Source organism: Solanum dulcamara, chromosome 11, assembly GCF_947179165.1.
Source record: "Solanum dulcamara chromosome 11, daSolDulc1.2, whole genome shotgun sequence".
NCBI lineage: Eukaryota > Viridiplantae > Streptophyta > Magnoliopsida > Solanales > Solanaceae > Solanum > Solanum dulcamara.
In genome coordinates, this window is record NC_077247.1 from 50,301,579 (window position 1) to 50,327,482 (window position 25,904).

Consider the following 25,904-nt stretch of genomic DNA (forward strand, 5'->3'; position numbering starts at 1 on the left):
TGACCAACTTTTAAGTCAATCCAAACGGGCTCTAAAAATATATATAAAAACAACAATATTACACAATTGTAAAGTAGCAAGCTAAGTACTTCATATGCAAGTGTCCTAGGCATAATATTTACATGATCTTCACAACATTATGAAGCAAAAGACATAATGACAACTTGCATGAAATCATATCATATGAGATTAATGTGTTACTGAAATACAGCATGAGGCAATTGAAGCGTGAACCATAATTAAGTAAAATTAAGGGTACCATCTCTGGATAATCTTTTAGTTAAAAATGGACTAAGAACTTTCAAATTTCAAAACTCCATTTACTAGGTCCAAGAGCATCACAAGTATAAGTTGGGCATGTTAAGAATTTGCGCTCTAAAACCTCCCTCTCAATTTACTAGGTCCGATCGTTTGGGTTTGAAAAAATCAAATAACACAAGACATAAAGACCTTGTTTATTAGATTGAAATAAGTGTGTAGCCGGTTGCATTACTAGGTAAATATATAGTGAAAATGGTAAATAAACTTTTAAGTCAATCCAAACGGGCTCTAAAAATATATATAAAAACAACAATATTACACAATTGTAAAGTAGCAAGCTAAGTACTTCATATGCAAGTGTCCTAGGCATAATATTTACATGATCTTCACAACATTATGAAGCAAAAGACATAATGACAACTTGCATGAAATCATATCATATGAGATTAATGTGTTACTGAAATACAGCATGAGGCAATTGAAGCGTGAACCATAATTAAGTAAAATTAAGGGTACCATCTCTGGATAATCTTTTAGTTAAAAATGGACTAAGAACTTTCAAATTTCAAAACTCCATTTACTAGGTCCAAGAGCATCACAAGTATAAGTTGGGCATGTTAAGAATTTGCGCTCTAAAACCTCCCTCTCAATTTACTAGGTCCGATCGTTTGGGTTTGAAAAAATCAAATAACACAAGACATAAAGACCTTGTTTATTAGATTGAAATAAGTGTGTAGCCGGTTGCATTACTAGGTAAATATATAGTGAAAATGGTAAATAATATGAAAAAATTAATTAATTTGTAGTATCTCTCTTGCATAACTAGCCAAAACTCTGCCACCGTATTTCTTCCCCTGTTTTTTTCTTCTTTCTCTGGGACCTTATTTTTTCCTTCTAGAAATATTATTGAAGTGATCTTCTTGTATTAATTACATGAATGATCAGTTATTGTATCTTTTCTAAGTCTTCTTTTATATGTCATCCGTGCCGAAGATAAGATTTTCCCCAAAGAAGTCATAATATGAAAAACTAAACATAAGAAATCAAGTAAACTCAACGTATAGTTAATATTCAACATGCCAACGCGCACAGCAGCAGTAGTGAAGAGTACAATTAAAGTGAATCCTATTCCTACAAGGTTTTGATGATGCAAAAGCGTAATTGAACTAAGACAAGGAAAAGGTTTATTTTCTTATTTTTGTGTTCAAGTAGGAAAAGGTTTATTTCCTTATTTCCTTTAGAGTTCAGAGGTCATGTTCAAGTAGGAGAAGAAAGGTATTCCAATGTTATATAAGGCATGAAGATATACAGGGTTAGACTACCCTTTGCACATATAAAGATTCAAACGTGTTAAAGGCATAGGAGCAAATAAGTCAAAGGTAGTGAATTGTTTGTGTGTTTTAGCTACTAAAGTTAGTTCTTTTCATTCTTAGCTGTAATCATAAAATTTGAGTTTTGAAGCTAATTGGAAGTGTGGTTGTTACTTCTTGGATGAGGAGGTTTTCCACTAAAAAAAAAACTTGTGTTCTTAATTCTGTTTCGAATATTCAAACTAAGAACCTAGTTCCTAAGCAGTTGAAGGCTTCAACTTTCTTCAAGCAGCCTAAGAAAATTTTGTTCAAAACCAAAAAGAAGAAACGGACGTTTAACTTTCGATCCCTATGACTTCTCTATGTTGTGTCTAATTGACTCCTAGAAATCAATTAGAATATATATACATTATGGATATCTTAAATAACATATGATCTTATTTAACATAGTTATAATAGAATTTGCAGAGAAAACCAATTTGCTAATTAGTAGCTATTAGTTAGGATTCAAACTCATAAATATATTGAGCACTGTGATTAATTTGATATGTGATCACTTAGGCAATTGGTTGTCCCCTTGAGCTGCATCCATGAACTTTAGTTCAAGATATTTTCCAATGATAACAAGACTCCAAATTCATAATCATAGACCAATTCAAGATTTAAAGTTTATAGGTTTTGACATTAATTTATACTTCCTCTATTTCATATTAATTGAATTTTTGTGAGATCTTTCATTGTTCAAAATAATTGAATTGTTCAAAGTTCAAGATGATGTTTGAAGCTTTTTTCATATTTGTCTTTTCATTTATTGAAGTTTTTATATTTTCTGAGAGATAAATCACAGTACTTGCAAAGTTATATTTATGAGTTTACAAAGGATAATAGTGTAAAGTATGATTCAAATTATGTCTTTGAATGTTTTTCTTAATATGTGTGCATTGTTTCACAAATTCAGTTAATATGAAATAGATGAAGTATATTGTATGTACTCATATAAATTATATTGACTTTCTCAACAAATAAATAGGATTTAAACCAATATTATTGGTTTCCCCCTTTCCATGCTAGCTCCTCCATGATTCTGGTTTTGCTTTTCTGCATGACCAAGATTATCTCCAAGTATTTCTTGATTTCCATTTATTTTTTATTTTCATTGGTCCAAATATCATTTTACTCTTGCGCCAAATCCGTGAAACCTAACCCTGTTCAGATTTCAGGGAACCTATTCTGTTTCTTTCCAAGAATTAATGCACAATAATTGAGCAATATTCAGTGTCAGTGCATAGTTTCAAATTTTATGTTTTACTTTATTCTTGATTAAGTCAAATATTACTATATATACTTAAAAAGAGAGGTCAAATCCCAGTTAAATTAAGTGTTTCGAAAAGAATAAAAATTGCTTATATCTCTCAAAAAGTCAATCATCCAAAGCTCGTGCAATCACGTCTATTAATGCTCCCCAAAATTTTAGCCAAAATGCTGACCAAATTTTGCAAAAAGAATTAGTCTCAATATTCTATATCATCGTGGGCACCACCTTTGTCACACCCTAATATATATCAACAATTTTCTCCATAGTTTGTATACTCACCCTCTCATTTCCCTTAGTCATCATGGCTTCTTTAGCACTTGTACTCACTCTTCTCTTTTTGGGTATCTCAACTTTACAAGCCGAGTACTATACACCTAGTAAAAATTATGTACCTTCTACTACTAAAAAAACCATGAATGTAATCGATTCTTGTTGGCGTACCAAGTCAAACTGGGCCAAGAACCGCTACGCATTAGCTGATTGTGCTGTCGGCTACGGCAAAGCGGCTATCGGAGGGAAAAATGGTGCGATATACGTCGTTACTAATCCGTCGGATGACCCGGTAAACCCTAGACCGGGTACACTAAGGTATGGTGCAATCCAATCCAAACCACTATGGATTATTTTCTCCAAGGACATGATTATAACACTAAAGAATGAACTTATGATCAATAGTTACAAGACTATAGATGGAAGGGGTGCAAAAGTGGAAATTGCATATGGACCTTGTATAACAATTCAACATGTTAGTCATGTGATTATACATGGGATTAGCATCCATGATTGTAAGCCGGGGAAAAAGGGCATCGTCCGGGATAGTCCGGTGCATGCCGGCCATCGTAACGGTGCCGACGGAGATGGCATTGATATATTTCAATCGACTAATGTTTGGATCGACCATTGTTATCTTGCACGTTGCACCGATGGACTTATTGACGTTATTCATGCTTCTACTGCAGTTACCATTTCCAACAACTACTTCACTCAGCATGATAAAGTATGTCTACCTTAATTTTCTCCTTCGGGTTTTCTAAAAAAAATATTTATGATTGGCTGATTAAAATATTTTGAAAAATAATTTTTTAGCAAACAGGTTTTTTTTAATTTTTTTTTTGAAGAAAATGACTTTTCTCAAAAGAGAAGGAAAGACAAATTTCAAGTGGCAGCCAACCCTTGACCAGCCCAACTCCAGACCCTCCACCGTACCCTTATATGTTTTCCTAGATTAAGTATAAATTCTCTTTGAGATAATATTATTATTTTTATTTACTTACCAAACATCAAAAGATGATTATTATTATTTTCAAGAAACATTTTTCTTCGTAAGAGACACACCCTTAGAGAGACATTAGAATCCGCTCTTAATTAAGTGATAGATTCGAAATTAAATAAGCTAAGCTAGCTAGTGTAAACCATGATCTTTATTTTATCCTATTTTGTTTAATACTGACAAAAAGTCTGCTGAGCAGGTTATGTTATTTGGGCACAATGATAACAATGTAGAAGACAAGGTTATGAAAGTCACGGTAGCCTTCAACTACTTTGGCCCTGGTTTAATTGAAAGAATGCCAAGGTAAATATAATTTCTCAATCCCCGCTCTCCCCACTAAACAAAAAAATCTTACATCTACATACGTATTTATTTATTTATTTATTTTAAAATTACTACTTCTCATATAAGTTATATATATACGTGCAGAGTGAGGCTAGGTTACGCTCATGTGGCCAACAACCGGTATGAAAAATGGTTGATGTATGCTATTGGTGGAAGTGCTAATCCAACCATCTTTAGTGAAGGAAATTATTTCTTGGCATCTAAATCCACACAAGTGAGTCATATACTCTTTTTAATTTTAAATTTATCGTATTATCCTCAATGAGATGATTTATAGCCAAAAAATCTAACATCACATAAATTGGAAAAAACTTGATCTTAAACCTTATATTATAACTAACAATTATATTATGGTTTGTGTTTTTAGGTTACAAAGAGGGAAGTTAAGAATGGATGGAAGAGTTGGAAGTGGAGGTCTTCAAGGGATAAATTCTTGAATGGAGCCTATTTTATACCATCTGGTTATGGGACTACTAATCCATATTACTCAAAGGCTCAATCATTTCCTGTGGCTGATGGATCTATGGTTCCTTCTTTAACTGGTGATGCTGGACCTTTGCGTTGTACTACCTATAAATGTTAACCTTTTTTTTTTTGGCCTGGAGTGCACAATTGTTTGTGTTATTTATGCACTAATTTTATTTTATTTACTTCTACCAAATGGGAAGTCTTAAAAATCAGAATCCCTGAGAATGAGATGAGTACTGTGTTGAGATCCATTTTGGATATGGTATTGATCATTAAAAAAACTTTCATGTAAATATATGAGTAGTATATATAGTTGGAAAGATCTATTCAATTGCTCTTTCCCTTTTTTGCTTAAGTTGAATAAATAAATTATATTCGCAAGTCTGTACTGTTAGTCACTATATTACTTTTTGATTCGTGGATGAATTTAATTTAATAATAAAAAATAAAATAAAATATGGCTTCCTTGATGCCAGTAGGAAAAACAATTTCAAACATTTCAAGTTTATTGTCTCCTTTCCTTTTCTCCAATCCCCACCCCTTGACGATCCTACCCAGCCCATCCTGAAACCCCCACTCCCCAGTCCCCATCCTATAACATTTTGCTAGATTACGTACAAATACTTATAGAGTAATATCTTTTTGCTTACTTATCAAATATTAAAAAATAAGTAAGACATTCACGTACTTATTTGAACCCATTCAAACATAAAGAAAAGAAAAAAATGTGGGAAAAAAAACCTTTTGTAAGATAATTTTCCATTGGAAAGTAAAAGGGATTTGCCTGAATAAAATTTTCCTATCACACTGCATCTTCAAGAAAAAAGAAACCAACACAAGTAGAATCATACCCCCTTTACCTTTGGAAAGGAATAAATAAATCCCCTTGATCTTAAATTAACAGCAAAAACTGATTGAATCATTGCATACTTTTAAATATCAAAATTAGCCCTCAATTAGTATGGATCATAACATGTACTATTATAATAATTTAAAAACTTAAGCAATTACTTTGTATAGAATTTTAAATTTTGATACCTCTATAATTATTGTTGTAGTTTTGCTTTGATTTTCAAAACATCTTTTTGCTTCGTAAGATATTCTTTTTATAGAGCTTTCAATTTTTAAAATGTGTTGATTCATCATGTTACTTACATTATTGCTATTATTGAAGTTTTACTTCAACTAGTTAATTTTGCATCACACATTTATTAGATCTATTTTTGTTTCATTTTTACATATTTAAAGGTCTAATTATTAAAAAAAACATTTCATTGGTAATTATTTTAAAAATAAAATGTTTATCAATTTAGAATGATATATAATATAATTTATTTTTTTCCAATAAATTTGATTAACGTGACTCATCAATTTTTAATAATGTTGAGCACTACTTCTGTATGGGAAAAGGAATATGTGGCAAGGTCTAGATTTCATGAATATTAATTAATGTATTATTGTAGGATATTCCAATTTATTAATTAATGTATTATTGCAGGATAAACAAGAATCATGATTTTCCAGTACATTAGTTAGTTATATACTCCTAGCATCTTACAGAACACGTGTCTTATATTAGAACTCGTAGTCTTCAAACTTGAGCTAATTTTATTCTCTCAAGTCAAATTAATATGATGTTATGTTTTCTCCCGGGCTAAAACAGTTTAAGAATATATTATTTTAATACAATGTAATATTATTTACTTTGGTCAAATTCGTGTGTTTTTCCGCTAAAAGATCTCACACTATTAAGAGAATTCAATACTTTAGAGATAACCTTTTTATTTTAAATTATATACATATTAATGTGAGACTTTGTTCGCATCCGAACATTTTGTACCTAGGCAATGCTTACTCAAATAGTTGAATATATCTTATATTTTGTAGCTCGTGCTCTCACGTTCAATGTTTAAGTTCCAAAAATCTCACCAAACAGCTAAGTTGAAATTGATATATTTCCAACATGCCACCCACTTCTATTATAGACTATTTAAATTTCACTCTTTTGATTCTCATTGCATCACTTGTTAAGCCATGGCAAAATCAACTAATTCCCTCCAACTACTTTCAATATGGCTTCTAATTATTTGTTCTGTTTCCACCATAGTAGCTAGTAAATCAAGTGATGAAGATGAAACTAAATCAGTACATGATTTCCTTCCAAGTTATGATCCTCAGCCTCACAAAAAGGGCCTCCTCAATGTCATTGATTTTTGTTGGAGATTGAAAGGCGATTGGTCATCCCATCGGAAGGCTTTAGCAGATTGTGCAATAGGCTTTGGAAGTAGTACCATAGGAGGTAAAAATGGTGACATTTATATTGTCACTGACCCTTCTGATGACCCTATAAATCCTAAACCAGGCACACTTAGGTACGGTGCAATTCAGTCCGAACCACTTTGGATCATTTTCGAAAGGGATATGGTACTTACACTTAAAAATGAACTTATGGTGAATAGTTACAAGACTATAGATGGCAGAGGTGCAAAAATTGAGATTTCTAATGGTCCATGCATTACATTGGACTATGTCACGAATGTTATTATTCATGGGATTAGTATCCATGATTGTAAGCCTGGTAAAAAGGGTATGGTTCGGAGTAGTCCTGAACATGTTGGTGAAAGATTAGGCTCTGATGGTGATGCAATAAGTGTATTTGGATCGTCAAATGTTTGGATTGATCATTGCTATCTTGCTCGTGCAACGGATGGCCTACTCGATGTTATTCATGCTTCAACTGCAGTAACCATCTCCAACAATTACTTCACTGAGCATGACAAAGTAAGTCACATTGTTGTCAACGGATAATACATCTCTTCCATTAAATTTCGAGTCAAATTATATATAGTTGAAACATGTAGTGATGTTTTAGTTCTGACATTAAACCAAATTTCCAGGTTATGTTATTGGGGCACAACGATGAATATACTGCAGACAGAATCATGAAAGTCACAGTAGTTTTCAATCATTTTGGCCGTGAATTAGTTCAAAGAATGCCAAGGTACATAATCAAAATTATCCAAGATTAATCACAATTATAGTCCAAGTATTCAACAATTAATGATTAAGATTATCAAACATTTAAGTATCTTTTTTGTGTGTGTGTTACAGGGTTAGGAATGGCTATGCTCATGTGGCCAACAATTATTATGATCAATGGTTAATGTATGCCATTGGTGGGAGTGCAAATCCAACAATATTCAGTGAAGGAAATTACTTCATTGCTCCTGACAAAGCTTACAACAAAGAGGTATATATACAAATATCTATACTACTTGTTCTCAAATTGGAAATCACAAATTTAGTCACTATAAACAAAAAACAACTTATACTAATCGCTATATATAGATGATATACGTTAGCCATGCATGATGTATATTACAGGTCACCAAGAGGGAGACTGAAGAAAAAGGATGGAAGAGTTGGAAATGGAGATCCTCCAATGATGTGTTTATGAATGGAGCTTATTTTCTTCCATCTGGATATGGAAGTATTGCTCCAAAGTACACGAGAGGACAATCATTCATTGTTGCTCACGGATCGTTTACTCCCTCTTTAACTTCTAATGCTGGTCCTCTTCAATGTGTTGTCAATGAACCTTGCTAATTGCTGATAGAAAATTTCTCCTTTCCTATTCCTATCATCAGCATGCCCTGTTATCTCTGGCAGCATTTTTTTAATGCCTCAACGTGTTTAATTTATCCTTCGTGCATACCATAATTAGCAAGTTCAAGAAAGATTCAGGCTTTTGGAGTTGTAAGTCTCTTTGAGAAATGACGAAAGTTGTATTCCTTATCATTGTTTATACACAGTTTGTTCTGTGCAGAATGACGATGAATTTTTGAAGGGTGTAACATAACATAAATTGTATCGCTTGTTGAATTATATATGCTTCTATCATCAACAATATCGCTGTTAGCAAAGAGTACTAGTTGCAACAGATGTTTAAGCAAAAAACTAGACATCAGAGATATTTGAATAAACGAAGAAAAGAGAAGGCCTCACAAGGTGCAGTGGTTCTCTAAGATATTCCTTACTCCACATACAAGCAATGCCAAAACATACTAAAATCAAAAGTTGATTCCTTAAACTTACAAACAGAACCAACTGAAGTGCAAGAATAAGCTAAGCAATATAAAAAATCAAACAAGTCGAAAAATGGTAAAGAAAAGTGGAAAAGAAATTAAGGAAGAAATAGAGCAATTTTTTTGTTTACTTCAAAAGAAGATCTCAGAAGAGTCTATTCTCATTGGTTTGAACTCCATGAGTTACTGGTGCTTTTGCTCTGAGTTTCTTCAAGTACCATACACCAGCTCCTATTCCAAATGCCCCTGCAACTGAAACTGCAGTTGCTGTCCCTGCAGCATTTCAAATAGTTGAAGTTATACAATTAAAATCTCTTTATATATCAATCAGCCAATGTGAAGAATTGATCAATAAAATTTTATAGTAACCTGCTACGACTCCTCTTCTGTGAGAGCCCGTACGATCTGCAAATCATTAAAAATAAGTCCTCCACTTGAACTGTATATATTATTCATTTAATCAGATTTGATAAATTAACTTACTCTACACTGATTGCATATAACTTAAATACTTCGTACGTACCATTACAGAAAGTAGTACTATTCCCTTTGTCACACAGGCACAAGAAATCCTGTGTTTCTATATCAAAGCCACAAGTTCCCCCTCCCTTAGCAGTCTCTTGACACTGCAGGCATCGCGTAGTCACTGGAATATCAAAATCAACTCGAATCCCATACTCAGGAGCCTGATCAAACGCGGGGGTTGAACCAAGATTCCTCCAATACACACTAGTATAGCTTGCACAATGCTTCAACATCAGCCTCAAAGACTCAGTAGCTTTGGGATAGTAAGAACAACAAGAGCTACTCCTCAAAGCAGCAGGACATTCAGGCAAGTGCCTACAAAGATAACTCGAACTATCACAAGTTGAATCACACTGATCAGGGAAACGCTCGCAGAACATTGGTTTTGGCTCAACTAACACATCACTTTCACTACAATTGAAGAATAAGTAGTCATTTTCAGAGGATAAAGTGAAATGTGTGCTAGTGTCTAGGCTAAACGGCCTAGTTGGTCGAAAATTGTCACCATCTAGGCAATTCCACATTAAGGGGTCGGTCACAAGAATATGTGGATCCATATAACTTAAATTTCTAACAGGGTATCTACCAGAAGGGGTTCTAAGTTGAAGCTGACCACCAGTGCATACAAGAATGTGCCTATAATATGGACTGCCGCAGCCATCATCAATGCCAAAAGGATACTGAATTGGGATATCGCCACAAGAATTTCTACAAATTCTTGATTGAGCTTCTGTGATACTCAGAAATTGAAGTGTAAGGAAAAAAATAAAGATGGACAAAGTTGATATGCAATTGTTTACTAATGAAATGGCCATGTGAGACTTGCTAGAAGGTTTTGACATAGATTTTCTCTACCAAGATTTTGTATAGTTAAGGAAGACTGTAGCATTAGGAAAGTGTTTATGATGATTAAGGAGAATCTTTGCTATTGGTTTTTGCTTTATATACCTTTCACCTTTTTTCTCTTTTTCTTTTCAGAAGCTTCATTTTGTAAATGCTTTTGCTTTAGTTAACTTTAACTTTTTAAAAGAAAAGAAGAATGTTTTTGGTTGGCACTAGTAGCAGTAGTAATTCCATCATGAAGATTAACTTAGCTAATGAACAAGTTTAACCATACTATTTCAGTAGTTGTAAAATACATGTAGAAGAAAAAGGATGAAACAAAATATAGTTGCTTCACTAAAAGTAGGTGCTAAGAATAAATACGGAAACGAAACCATCAATTGGATCAAAGATGTGATTGTATTATGAGGTCTCAATTGAATAGATAGAATAACCTTGAATTAACGTAACATGAAACTTATTAGGTAAAAGCTTCAAAAAACAACAAAAGAGAGTACATTATATTACTTGCAACTACTTGTTTAGCTTTGTAGTTTTGAGTTTCAAGTGAAATATTGAAAATATTGTTTTATTATTATTATTGTTATTACATTGGGTGTATGGGAAGGGGAAAGGGGAAGAAATTATAAGGTGGGAATTAAATCCTTCCTAAACTTGTTTTACATTTTTTAAAACTTTATTCAACTATCATCCATTTTATTAACTCTAACAAAAAACAAAAAAAACTGGTTCTCGCTTTTTTGGGAATTGAACGAACCGTTGACCAAATGTTTCTTTGAACAATGTTTTCATATTTTGGTACTTTCAGTAATTTTGCAATTTTTAGTACCTTCTGGCTCTTCAAAAGTACATCTTTCAATTTTAGTCTGTGTAAAATAACGTTCAGTTTTCTAAAATTAAATAAAACCTCATACAATATAAGCATTTCTTACAAATAGATGGACTCAGTTAAACTCTTCGTCATACAAAGCTACGATTTATTCTAAAAAGAGAAAAAAAAAAGGCAAATAAATAACTATCATATAGCTCACGTATTGCATCAACAAAATAATAAACAGTTCACATTTCTTCCCTTCAAAATTAAACTAAGATTTCAATGTGAAAACGGAGAGAGCATTTATTTAACTGAAGATTTGTTAATCTTCCAATTTATTTAAGTTTTTTTGTAAAACAAACCTTCGGAAATCATAATTGTGAAATTTCCGGATATTGGTCCTGAACACATGTTTGGGCCTTGTAATCCCTATTGGGCCGATTTAGTGTACAGAATAATACTCATAAAATTACACGTTTTATCCTTCAAATAGGTTGGTCTTTAATTTTTGTCCTTCAATAATAGAACTTATGCCTACATAAGTTCTTTAGAAATTGAATTCATGGCCGAGCATCACTTTTGAATATTATGATACATAATATATAAACTTATTTCATGGGGAAAAAGTTGTTTGTTACGAGGGGCATAAAGACCAGCACGAAACAGGGACAAATATGCAAATTACTAGAGCCAACAATTTACAGACTGGACTAGGTACCAAATATATTATTAATGCAAAATGGAGACAATTAATCAACAGCAATTTTGGTGAAAAAATAAAACAATCAATATTATCGGAGCAATTAAATCATGAGTAGGCCAACTAAATTATGATGAGTCCAAACTACAGTTAATCCAAAAGAGAAGTGTAGGATTGGGCTTCAATCTATGTCTCTTATGTCTTCGTTGTACAATGTGCAATTCATTGGGTATATTGTGTAATATCAAATAATATCATCCTAAAAATGATGTCGGGATTTTTTACTTTGATCAACTAATTTACAAAATATTTTCAAAATACTTAGATTATGTATATTGTATGATAAATATAAATAGAATATGCATTCCTATACACAACATATACACCAATAGTGTATGTGATAGTATATATGTTATGTATATTTCAACCACATTGAGAAACTAGTTATATATTCGTAAATTTCCTTTTTTCTCGTTCAACATCACTACTAGTAGATTAGTAATTAACCTTTGCAGTGTAGCAAAATGCTAATTTAAAGAAACAACAAATCCATATCTACAATTCACCGTTAAGACTAGAAAATTTGTCACTTTTATGACCAACTAGTGAGAAATATCATAGAAATTATGACAGTAAAAATTAATATTGAATTTCAAAATAAAATCCTAATAGCATAGTTCTGATCAATGTAAAAAAATTTGGAAATATTTTCATCAATGAAATCATCTTCTAGTGTTTGACAATTATAATTTAATTAAGCATCCCATCAAATGAGAAAATGACTATGTAATTAAAGGTGGCAAGTCTCTACAACTCCCTAAATTTAAGTAGTACTTGTTTCGATCAACACGTAGATATTATTATCAATCTTTATTTATCTGAACGATTGCAAAAACACCATGCATGTGCCCCATCTACCACGTTTTTTGATACTAATATAAGTTGTCTACCTTAATTATGACCAATTAAATCCTAATAAACATGATCATACCTACAAGCAAACCCTAGAAAAGCGGCATCAATTACTGAAAGTAACTAGGCCTAAGTTTGTCCTAATTGTAGTTTTGACAAATTACTAGGTCATTTGCATTTTTTGAAATGGACTCAATCATCTACAATACATTTTGTCATTTAGCAATACATTTTTTGAAATGGACTCAATCATCTACAATCTCAATCAAACAATCCTATCATGAAAGATCATATCCTAATTGGGAGTTTCTCTAATCGACAACCATCACCTATGAGCCAGTGATGTACAACGAAGCGGTGTCGTTGCCATATCCGTTCAATACTTTGCCAGGGTAAAGGACGAATCAACCAATCATTGGATCCTCAATCAATCAAAGTCCATTGTTTTGGAACTGGAGAAGTTTAGCCCTCTATCCTACGCTGGCTATGTAGTTCATGGAATTTGAGTTCTAACTCTTACCTTAATCAGTGCTCAATAATTTTTCCAAGATTCAATGCTCATAAAAATCTATCCAATCAGTTTACTCTAGTCATTCGACAAGTCTCATTTGGACTCTTGTCAATTCATCAATTCTATCACAATCAACCTCTCAACCAATCATACTATCCAATCGATCTCAATCACATCTTTCAAGAATAGTTTATATATGCATTTATGACAACATTTAAAGACTTCTCATACTCAACTCATGCTCGACTCATGCTTATTTAAGACGTAAACAAATCATGTTTTAATTTAAAACTTAATAAAATTATGAATGACTCAAGAACTCAATTCATATGAAAACTCAAACTCATTTAAAATCAATGCACATGCTCAAATCATTAAGTTTTTTCAGTAAAATGTACGTTCACAATCATTCATATCTCGTCAAAACTCTTTCTAGATTTCAATCTATCATGTTTGATCCTCATACTCATTTAGACTCTATAATATATATATATATATATATATATATATATATATATACACACACATATACATAATATTAGGTCAAATCACTCTCTTCATCAATGCATAAAATTCATCATCTTGACTCAAAATTATGTACGTAAAAATCATGACTATCAAATCAATTAGGGTTCATGGAAAAATATCCATGAACAACAATTCCAATACAGTGAAAGATAAAAAACAACAATAATCTTAATACATAATAATACGGAACTCAATAGAAGAAGGATTAACTAATTCGAAATTCAAGAAACTAGGTTAGACACAAATCATTCTCAATAATTGATAAAATTAGATGTAGGGCATGTGGACGAATTCAATCCATGTTATGAGTAGCTTTATCTATCTGGGATAGACAAACAATCAAACTCGCAAGATTCTGACTTGAAATCCTCGAACCCCTAGACCTTTCTCCTCTCCTTAGTGCTAGTTTGTTTTGTTAGCTTAGCATGAATGATAGAAGAAATATGCTTAGGACAAGTTATGGGGTTGAAAACGACCTCAATAGGACATGGGTTAAGTATAACAGGGTTGGAAAAAAGATCGGAATGCCCCTTACTAAAAAAATTGAATCAGTATACTTTTACACATAAATCGCATTAGTGGAATGCGTTTTATGCACACATAAATCGCATTAGTGGAATGCGTTTTATGCACACATAAATCGCATTAGTGGAATGCGTTTTATGCACACATAAATCGCTTTCAACGCATGCGTTTTATAGCTTATTCTCGTGAAAAAGATTTCTGGCTCGATTTCGAAAAAATTTGCACTATGGGGGATCAAATCCGTGTCTCGCGCACTTCTCTGAAATTAAAATTTTACCCCGGAAAATTGTCTTTTAATTTGATCTAGTTGGCCTAAAATTCAATCAAAACCTCTTTAGTACATGATTTTTCGCCCTGATCAATATTTTGACCTCGGATTTGGCCAAAAAAGTTAGAATGCGGGTACGCTATTCTCTAGGGGTCTTTCGGTAATTTTGGGGTATAATAGTTTTTAAGGGAAAAAAATTATGCCCCACTAGGTATAAGTCCATTGTTAAAAGGAAAATTCAAAGATCAACCCATTTGAAGCGCAAAAATAATGATCAGTCCAAAATCTGAAGGAAAAAAGTGCAATTTTATGAATTACTCCCCCTATTTCATTTTATTTACACATGTTGGTTTGACATTCCTCTTAAGAAAGTATTTATATAGGGTTTATGTTATGAGTATTAAATTAACTTTATCAATTATGTTTTTACAATCTAAATTTGACTACTAGTACTTCATAAAGTTATTTAATGATGAAAATAGTATTGAAAAAATAATATTTTTTCCTTTCTATGATGAACGAATAAAAAGAAAAATTTATTTTTAAGTATAAAAACAAAGTAAAATGAAACGGTGGGCGTAATTAATCGCTCCCTACTAGAAAAAGATTGCCAAAACTAGCTAGGTTTTCAAAAAAGTAAATTGGTCCCCATCTAGTACTAGCAAAACATGAAATTTCTTTGTCTAGAAGGGTGCTTTGAATCAGAAAAGAAACTAGTTTGAAAATAATGAAAAGATAAAAAAGATTTGGTCCCAAATCAAGATAAAAAGTTGAAAAGAAAGGCTTCCCCTTCTTCTTCCAAATTATACAACTTTATTCACTGTCAAAAAGAAGGAAAAAAAAAAGATACATCCATCTCAATGCATTCAAAGAAGAAGAAGAAGAAAAAAGTAAAATAAAGGAAGGAAGAAAATAGTGTGAAAAGTATCTTTCTTTAGTTTTAATTTCTCCCTAGGGTGCACGTAAGTTAGCTCGTGTAAATGGATTATTCATTAATGTCCTATAATTCTATTCTTTTTCTTTGATTTAGACTTGTTGGTCCAATCTACTCAATGAGGCTGCCTGCGAAACTTCAACTTTACAAACTTTCTTTTCTCTCTTAAAATTACCACTCAAATTAATATATATACCATGGTCCATGCATGCCCACGGGACTTATAATAGTCTAATTGTTTAGAGCAATTTTATTATAAGAAAAAAAACTACCTCACCAAACATGGAAGAATACTTTGTATTATGAGTGTTTGGACCGTGTTTCATGGCACTTTTCAAATTCAAAAGAAAATTGCTATGAAAAGAAAAGAAACTACAGGCATCCATATGTTTACTTTAATTGAGAAACCACAAATTATGTTTTTCTTAAAGAAATAAATTCCCCAAAACTCTTTATTCCTCCGTTAACAAAATACTCTTTTCGTTCACTTTTACTTAGCTATTATATTAAAAATAAATTTCTATTTTTACTTGTAACTTTAACTTATTAAGAAAGAGTTTGGGATGTTAAATTGATCCCAGAAATTTCTATGATTATAGATAAATTTGGGCTGCACGTACAGCTTAAATCAGCCCAATTCAAATGGTTTATATTAAACGAATTAAATGAGTCTAGTTAATAAATTAACATGCGTAGTTAAATTATCTTCTTGCACTTTTCTTATTGAAAGTCACATCCTATATATGCCTTAATTAGTCATCCAAAAACTAAAGTCTTGAAGTGTACGAGAACTAAATCACATCAAAGATAGCGTAAAGTATCCACCATATATGTATTCACTTATCAGCTTTCACTCGTGCTCTATAATATAATATAGTTAGTGTTCAAAACTTTGTTTTCACCAACCTACTCCTCTTTTACTAAAAACGAACCTAATTTCTATATAGTACATGCATGAAATCACTTAGTTGACAAAAGTACTCTCCAGTGTCTTTCTTAAATGACTTTTAGGTTTTATATATATATATATATATATATATTATAAAATAAACTAACTTTATAAGTGGAACATCCACTTGCTATTTTCTAACACTCCCTCTTGAATATTCACGTGCAATGTGCCTCATTAAAAACTTTATAAGAAACAATGTACATAGTAGTTATTCTAAACCCCCATAGATATTGTGCCTCGTTAAAACCTTATTAGGAAAAACTCAGTGGGAAAAAGCCTAATGAAGAAAAAAGAGTACACACATCTGATAATACGCCTTGAGTGCTGGCTCATTAAAAACTTTGCTAGGAAAACCCAGTGGGACAAAACCTAGACTAAGAAAAAAAAAGTGCAGCGCGTATTATACTCCCCCTGATGAAGACAACATTTAATATCTCGAAGATGACACATTCCAATCTTGTATCTCAATTTCTCAAAGGTTGAAGTTGGCAATGCCTTGGTGAACATGTCTGCTAAATTATCAGTTGAACGAACTTGTTGAACATCTATTTCACCTTTCTTTTGAAGATCATGGTTAAAGAAGAATTTTGGTGAAATATGTTTTGTTCTGTCTCCTTTGATGTATCCTCCCTTTAATTAGGTTATATATGCAACATTATTTTCATACAATATTGTTGGAGTGTCTCTTATCAAAGAAAGTCCACATGTTTGTTAAATGTGTTGAGTTATTAATCTTAACCAAACGCATTCTAGACTTGCTTCATTAATGCCTATTATTTCTGCATGATTTGAAGAAGTGGCAACCATAGTTTGCATTGTTGAACTCCATGATATAGTTGTACTACCATATGTATTATAAGTAGTCCTTCTGCGATCGACCTTTATGGGGTCAAACAAATATCATGTATCTGCATAACCAATCAATTCTGACGTGGATTCATTTGAGTAAAACAATTCCATATTTGTGGTCCCTCGGAGGTATCTGAATATATGCTTAATTCCATTCCAGTGTCTTCGCATTCGAAAAGAACTAAATCTTGCTAACAAGTTTACTGACAAAGCTATAGCTGGTCGAGAATTATTGGCAAGATACATTAATGCACCAATTGCACTAAGATATGGTATTTCAGCACCAACAAGCACTTTATCATTTAATGAGGTCGAAATTGATCTTTATTAATATCAAGAGATCTTACAACCATTGGAGTATTCAGTGGGTGTACTTTATCCATTTAAAATCTCCTTAAAATATTTTCTGTATATGTTGATTGATGGACAAATATCTCATTTGCAAAATATTCAATCTATAGACCAAGACAAAATTTAGTCTTTTTGAGGTCTTTCATTTCGAATTCCTTTTTTACACATTTTACTGCCTTTAAAAATTCTTCAGGAGTTTTGATGATATTCAAATCATGAACATATACGGCTATTATGATAAATTCAGATTCAGACCTTTTCATAAAGACACAAGGGCAAATTGGATCATTTTTATATCATTCTTTTAGTAAATATTCGCTAAGATGATTGTACCATATTTGCCTTGATTGTTTCTATCCATATAAAGATTTTTGAAGTTTTATTGAACAAGTTTCTCGGAATTCTTTAAATATTTCAGTCATTTTGAATCCTTCAGAATTTTCATAAAAATATCATTATCCATAGAACCATATAAATAGGCTGAAATGACATCTATCAGATGTATGCCAAATTTTTCATAAACTGTCAGATTTATAAGATACCTGAAAGTGATTGCATCCACCACAGGAGAATATGTTTCCATATAATCAATGTCGGGTCTTTGCAAAAATCTTTGTGCCACAAGTCGTGCTTTATATTTTACGACTTCATTTTTCTTATTTTTTTCGCACAAAAACTCATTTGTACCCACTGGTTTTATACTTTCAAGTGTTTGGACTATCGGTCCGAAAGCTTCGCGTTTTTCAAGCGAAGCTAATTCAACTTGAATTGCATCTTTCCATTTTGGCCAATCATTCCTCGATCTACATTCATCGACAGATTTTGGTTCAAGATCCCTATTTTGTTGCATTATTTCAATAGCAACATTATAAGCAAAACTATTATCAACAATTACATTATTTTGGTTCATATTTTTCCTGATAAGACATAATTTATTGAAATATCTTTATCATTTTCAGGCACCTTAACCTCTTCCAAGGTCTTATCAATTGTTATGTCTCTTCGCTCTTCTTGAGCAGGTTCTTTCATATCATGACCATCTTAATTGTTTGCTCATTTTTTTTCAAGGATTTTTATCTTTGGAATCGATCGGTCTACCACATTTTAAATATTTTTTAGACTTATTTGCATTAATTAATTGTCATACTGGGACATCAACTCGAATCGGAGCATTAGCAGTTGGTATATAAGATTTAGTAACTCTTGATATGTCAGTGAATGTATCTGACAGTTGATTTGCAATATTTTGCAAATGAATTATCTTTTGAACTTTCATTTCATATTTATTTGTACGAGTATTTAAATAAGATAGTGATAATACATTCCAATCTATTTTCTTTTTCAGTTTCTTATTTTCAGTTTCTTATTTTGAACAATGTTTGATTTGTATCAACTAACGATGTATCATTAAAAAGAATTATCTATTAAATCGCGATGTATCAGCATCAATCCTATGTATCAAAAGAGGAATTTTTGAAATTTTTACAATTGATAGGGAATAATTGAAAAATATAGGAATATAAGGTGTGTAATTTGGTAATTTTTTCTTATTCAAATTAGAAGGTTAGGTGTCTGTGCACATTACCCAAAAAATCACTTGATACATAGACCCTAAAGTTAAAGCACTGTGTATCAAATTAATTGATATGTACATGATATATAATATATATATAAAATTCAATAGTTTTAAACTTCATTACATGTATCATATACATATCAAATCACAACTTTGTTATGTATCACAAAAAAAAAATGTTATTGACAACAATTACATTTATAATGTATATTTTATAAAATACAGTAGTTTTCAAACAAAATAATGCACATAGATAGTAATGTATCATGCACTATTTTTTTGGACATGATACGTAAATTTAAATTTATAATAAATGTATTTGATATATATAGAGACTACCATATAGTAATGTATTTATCTCAAATCTAACATTTTATAGGCAATAATTACTTATTTAATGTATCTAGTAGAGATATAATACTTATCAATTTAAACAAGATACATAAATAGTAATGTATCATGATAAAGCTACCCATCTCGAAAACACAATTCAAATTTAATGTATCATAATGTTGAAACAAATTCAGAAAGTTGAAATCGATTGACTAGAGAGAATAAATTTGAAATTTAAAATTGTAATGAATAAAGTAACTATTGATTGAGGGAGTAAAAATAGGAGAGATTGGAGGAATGAAAATAGAAAGAGAGAATAAGAAGTGATGTATATGTGGGGTTTGGAGGAAAAAGAGGAATTTTTGAAATATTTTAGAATGGTAGAAAATAATAGAAAATATGATAAATAAAAATGTATAGATATGTATTTTTTCCTTCAAATAATGACCTGTCCATTTATTTTTCATTCCTTTTTTATTTGTCCCTTTTTTACTCGCTCATTTCAGCCATCTAGAAATTGGTGTGAATATTTTGGCTAATTATGTAGCCGGAAATGACCTTTTAGTAATATTTGCAACATATTTTTAAATTATTTGATGTGTTATATAGCCTTAAGAGGAAGGTTGGAGGGAGGGGCGAGGCGAACCTACGTGGGTGTCATAGGTTCATCCGAACTCTTTCGGTAAAAAAATATACAGTATATATAGAGTAGGTTTTTTTATTTTTATACATATTAATTTTGAACCATATAAATCAAAGAGGAGAGATAGTCTAGTGGTACTAGACTCCCAATTTGCAGGTTCGATTCTAGCTGGGTGCAAAAATCATTAGAATAACTTAAAAAAATTTCCCTTTGATGTTTGTATTTGCACTCTAGTTCAAACATTTATATTTATATTTTTCGAACCCCTGAGTGAAAATCTTGAATCCGCCACGAAAATTCACTGAGTATTAGTTATATATATATAACTGTCTTGTAATTGAGTTAGCTGTGAATATCAGTTTTGAAAATCTCTATCCGAGTAAGAGCTACATCAGTAAACAACTGAATAGATAATACTCCTATATAGACTTTTGCTGCAGCGTCTCTGTTGATGCATGCATCTCATCAAATTTAAGTTTATTACTCTCTCCGTCTTAATTTATGTGGCACAGTTAAATATTCGATAGTCAATCAAATTTTTCTTTAAACAAAATTACTTTATATGTCGTTTAAATATTTTAAGTTGTTAATTATTGTGATTTATAATATTTTTACGTAATTTTCAAAATATATAAATTTTATTTCAAAATTCTTTGAGTTTCTATATATAAATTTATGGTCAAAATTTAGAAATTTGAATCTCCAAATTCCAACTATGCCACATAAATTGAGCGGAAAGAGTATTTATATTTTTTTTTCCAAATACCAAAATTCTTATGAAGCTAAAATTATAGACAACTACAACTTTAAGTGACTAATAAAACACAACATTTATACTGGTGTTCAAGTAACAATCTAGTCACACACCCCCCCCCCCCCGCCTTCATGTTATATGAGAGCTTAGTTTATCTTCACATATTGTCATTATTTTTATTTGGTAATGTTAGTTGAACGTCAATTTGACATTAATGTTGAGGAACACAGTTTAACTTGTTTTTATATATAACACTCTTATCTTTAGTCTTTTACAACTTTGGAAAACATCTTTATTTTCATTTCAATACAAAATGAAACCCTGTTGATAGGGATTAATTTAATTATGATTTAAAACAATATATAATTAGTAATATTTTAAATCTATTACTCTCTCAGATCCATTTGTCTTTCTCTCCACACTTAAACATGACCTTCACTGTCAGTTTGGAACCCCCAATTTTATAGTCACAACGAAAATTGGGGTGCCAAATTGACAGTGGAGGTCATGTTTGTTATTCCTGCTTTATTAAGGTTAGTAAACCAGAAACTATAAAGATGAAAATAAAAAAAATAGTATCCGAGTCCACAGAATTCACTGTGTGTCCTTGAGAATTTTTAATCCCCTCACTGTACCCAAGGTTATGGATTATTTCCTTTCAAGATAAAACGGATAAACTATTAAGTAGTAGCGGTACCTCAAACTTCAATAATTTCAGCAAACTCAAAAGTGAGCAACAAAATCACACAAAGACTCAACTTTGTTTGTAAGAAAATATATGCAAAAAAGAAAGAATTTCAATGTTTAAAAATGAGAGGAAAATCCTTTATTTATAGACAACAAAGGGTAGTGTGAACAGGTGCTTATTGTGGCTTATCGGAAAAGTCACAACCCTTCACAAAAGTCACAACCTTTCAGAAAAATCGCAACTCTTTAAAAACGTCACAATCTTTTTTTTTTGAAAAAATCACAACCTTTCGGAATAGTCACACCACTTTAAAAGGTCACAACCTTTCGAAAAGTCACTACCTTTCGGAACGGTCACAGCCCTTTGAAAAGGGCACAACCTTTCGTAAATGTTACAACTTTTTATTTCTCATTCACACCTTTAAAATCCAAAAATTCCCATATGAATGGGGAATGGCTATTGTCAATACATATGCATGAAAAACTGTGTGATTTGTAAGTAAGAATTAATTGCATCTGGATAAGTAGGTTTCCCTTTGAACTTTCCATAATGAACATATATCGGATATACTCGGTCAATCGGTACATTTGATATCTTTGAACCATCGAGCTTTGATGTATACCTAGATAACATAAGTCACACAATCAACCCTTTAACTATTTTTGGTTCTCATTTTTTTGTTCGTTTCAGCCATGAACACTTCTTGGTTCATAAGTGCGTAGAAAACTGGCCTTACCGGATTCTCCTTGAAGCGGCTTACACTTCACACTTACATAGGTGATATCTAAATGTGTTATCCCGTAGAAACATCATTTGATATGCCCTGTATCAAACTTAGATATCATTAAAAGGTCTTAATGCCTTATCTTTGTTACTAAACATTGTCGCATCATGAGAATGGATCATAAAAATTATTTTGACAATGTTGAACCGTCATCCAGGGGCGGACCCACGTGCAAGTGAGGGGGTTCATCCGAACCCCCTTCGTTAAAAATTACACTGTTTAAATAAGATAAATTTTTTAATTTATGTGTATATATTTAATATTGAACCCCTTGAGCATAAGACAAAGGACTATCTTAGTGGCAAATGGGGTTCAATATTTCGCATTAGCTTGTCTCAGCTCGCGGGTTCGAAGCCTAATAAGCATATATTTTTTTCTGATTAGCGTGTTTAATTTTTTTTCAACCCCCTTCATAAAATTCCTGATTCCGCCACTGCCGTCATCAATGACTTTGTTTGATCTCCTTGAACCTGGATCTTGGGATCTCCAGTCTTCTAGGTAGAGTTACCTCCACGATGATTTATCCTCGACCATAGTCCTATACTCGTTGATGATCTCTTCAACTCCCTCTCTAGTTAGGCCTTTTGTAAGTGGATCTAACACATTATCCTTTGACTTTACATTGTCAATTGTGATAATTCCACTAGAGAGTAGTTGTCTAACGGTATTGTGTCTTCGTCCTATATGATGAGACTTTTCATTATATATCATGCTCCCTATCCTATATATTGCAATTTGACTATCACAGTGCATACTGGTGCCAAAGACTTGGGCCAAAAAAGAATATTTTTCAAGAAATTGCAGAGCCATTATGATTCTTCACTGGCCTTATTTAGAGTGATAAGCTCAGATTTCATTGTAGAGCGAGTGATACATGTCTGTTTGAAAGATTTCCAAAGAGACTGCTCCTCCACCAAGAGTAAGTATATATCCACTCATGGATTTTACTTTATTTGACCCGGTGATTCAATTTGCATTACTATATCCTTTTAGTACTACTGGATATATAATGTAAAATATAGTTTTGAGTATGTTTTAACTATACCAAAACTCATTTCATTGCCATCTACTGATCTTGATGGGGATTACTTATGTATTGACTCAATTTACTAATAGCACAAGCTATATCTCATCGTGCACAGTTCATAGTGTACATCAAACTTTCCAATACTCTTGCATATTCCAATTGAGCCTGACTTTCACCTTTATTCTTAACAAGATCAAGGCTCACATCAATTGGTGTTTTTGCACTTTTGAAGTTTAAGTATTTGTACTTTTCAAGTACCTTTTGGATATAATGAGTTTGAGACAATGCTAGACCTTAAGGAGTTTTGTGAATCTTAATTTCCAATATCAAATCGGCAACTCCTAGATCTTTCATATCACATACTAGAAAGCATACGCTTAGTCGAATTTATGTTTGCAATGTTGTTACTCATTATTAGCATAGCATCCACATATAAACAAATAATAACAATTTTGTTTAGAGTGTTTTTAATGTAAACACATTTATCACACTCATTAATCTTAAATTCATTTGTCAACATGGTTTGGTCAATTTCGCGTGCCATTGTTTGGGTGCTTGTTTTAGTCCATAAAGTGACTTAACAAGTTTGCAAACTTTATTTTCTTTTCTAGGCACCACAAAGCCCTTAGGTTGTTCCACGTAAGTTTCTTCCTCCAATTCTCCATTTAAGAAAATTATTTTTACATCCATTTGATGAATTTCAAGGCCATATACTACAGCTAGTGCAATTAACATTCGAATGGATGTAATCCTAGTTATAAGTGATTATGTATCAAAATAATCAAAGCCTTCTTTCTGTTTAAATCCTTTGACAACAAGTTTTGCCTTATATTTGTCAATAGTTCCATCAACTTTTATTTTTCTTTTGAAAATCCATTTTGAACCCAAAGGTTTATTTCCTTATGGAAGATTAACCAATTCCCAAGTATGGTTGCTCAAGATTGAATCATCTCACTATTGGCAACCTCTTTCCAAAGGATGAGTCCGCATTGTACATAGCTTCTTTGAATGTTTGAGGCTTATGTTCAAGAAGAAATGTTACAAAATCAGATCCAAATAAGGTAGATGTCCTTTGAAGTTTACTACGCCTGGGAATATCTTTATTAGGTACATTCTCTTTTGGTTCTTCAATTTTTCATATTGTCGTGAATATACGAATATTCAGACTTATGAACTAAAACTCAACATGCTTTACTGTTTGTAGCATATCCAATGAAAACACAATCCACAGTCTTAAGTCCTATTGTGACTCTTTTATGTTTAGGAACTTAGACACCCCCATACTTTAAAAAATTTCAAGTAGGGCTTTCTTCCTTTTCATTTCTCATGTGGAATAGACTGTTTTGGTGTGAGGATGGCTTCCCCACAAGTTTTGTGGTAAAACTGAACTTATAAGTAAGGCATTCATCACTTTCTTTAAATTCGATTTTTCTTTTCTGTAATTCCATTAGATTGAGGTGAGTAAGGGGCAGTAGTTTGATGGATGATTCCATTTTCCAAACATATTTCTGCAAAATGAGATTCATACTCTCCACCTCTATCACTTCTTATTTTTTTTTATCTTTTTACCCAATTGATTTTCAACTTCAGTTTTTATATTGTCTAAATACTTCTATTGCTTCATCATTACCATTCAGCAAATAGACATAACAATAGTGCAATCGTCAATAAAAGTTATGAAATACTTTTTTCCACCACGAGATGGTGTTGACTTCATATCACAAATTTCAATGTGAATCAAATCTAAGGGATCATTCCTTTCAATAGACTTATAAGGATGCTTAGCATACTTAAATTCAATACAAACTTAACATTTTGATTTATTGCACTAAAATTAGGTAAAGCTTCTAAGTTGATCAGTTCTCACAAGGTTTTGTAATTGACATGTCCCAAACGTTCATGTCATAAATAATTTGATTCAAGAAAGTAAGAAGGACCAGAAATATTGAGTTTGAAAAGAACCTCCATGAGGTTAATTTTTTCCTACAAATATTTTTTCTTATTTATTACAACTTTGTTAAATACAAATATTGTTTAAAGTCAACACCTTGTTAGATGTCCTTTCCAAGAGGGCCTTTTCATATTCTTCAATTTTTGTTGTTACAGAATTACCTATGAGCATAGTCTCATCGAGTCCAGTAAAAGCATATGAACCAAATATTTCTTTATAACACAAAACATGATAGATGTTTTTTTATCAATATTTATGTCTATACAAATAATTGTATTTTAGTAGACATGTATTTTCATGAAAGATCACAACATTTTAAGTGACACTTTTTCATAAGAGAACATAACTCTTTTGAACTAGTGTGTGTGTGTATATATATATA

At 31.8% G+C, this 25,904-nt stretch overlaps 3 protein-coding genes across 3 annotated transcripts; 2 read left to right on the forward strand and 1 right to left on the reverse strand.

Moving 5' to 3' along the window:
• Positions 1 to 3,123: 3,123 nt before the first annotated feature.
• Positions 3,124 to 5,370, forward strand: LOC129873986 (probable pectate lyase 16). Its single transcript, XM_055949193.1, has 4 exons — positions 3,124 to 3,883; positions 4,356 to 4,459; positions 4,586 to 4,715; positions 4,869 to 5,370. Exons 1-4 carry the CDS (start codon positions 3,188 to 3,190, stop codon positions 5,082 to 5,084), a joined length of 1,146 nt encoding a protein of 381 aa, XP_055805168.1. The 5' UTR covers positions 3,124 to 3,187; the 3' UTR covers positions 5,085 to 5,370.
• Positions 5,371 to 7,003: 1,633 nt separating this feature from the next.
• Positions 7,004 to 8,575, forward strand: LOC129875032 (probable pectate lyase 16). The gene is made up of 4 exons (XM_055950467.1): positions 7,004 to 7,750; positions 7,867 to 7,970; positions 8,081 to 8,219; positions 8,354 to 8,575. Exons 1-4 carry the CDS (start codon positions 7,004 to 7,006, stop codon positions 8,573 to 8,575), a joined length of 1,212 nt encoding a protein of 403 aa, XP_055806442.1.
• On the reverse strand, positions 8,174 to 10,493 carry LOC129875033 (uncharacterized). The gene is made up of 3 exons (XM_055950468.1): positions 9,578 to 10,493; positions 9,424 to 9,459; positions 8,174 to 9,327 (listed from the first exon to the last, which is right to left on the reverse strand). The coding sequence occupies exons 1-3, from the start codon at positions 10,419 to 10,421 to the stop codon at positions 9,200 to 9,202; spliced, it is 1,008 nt and encodes a 335-aa protein (XP_055806443.1). The 5' UTR covers positions 10,422 to 10,493; the 3' UTR covers positions 8,174 to 9,199.
• Between the last annotated feature and the right edge of the window lie 15,411 nt (positions 10,494 to 25,904).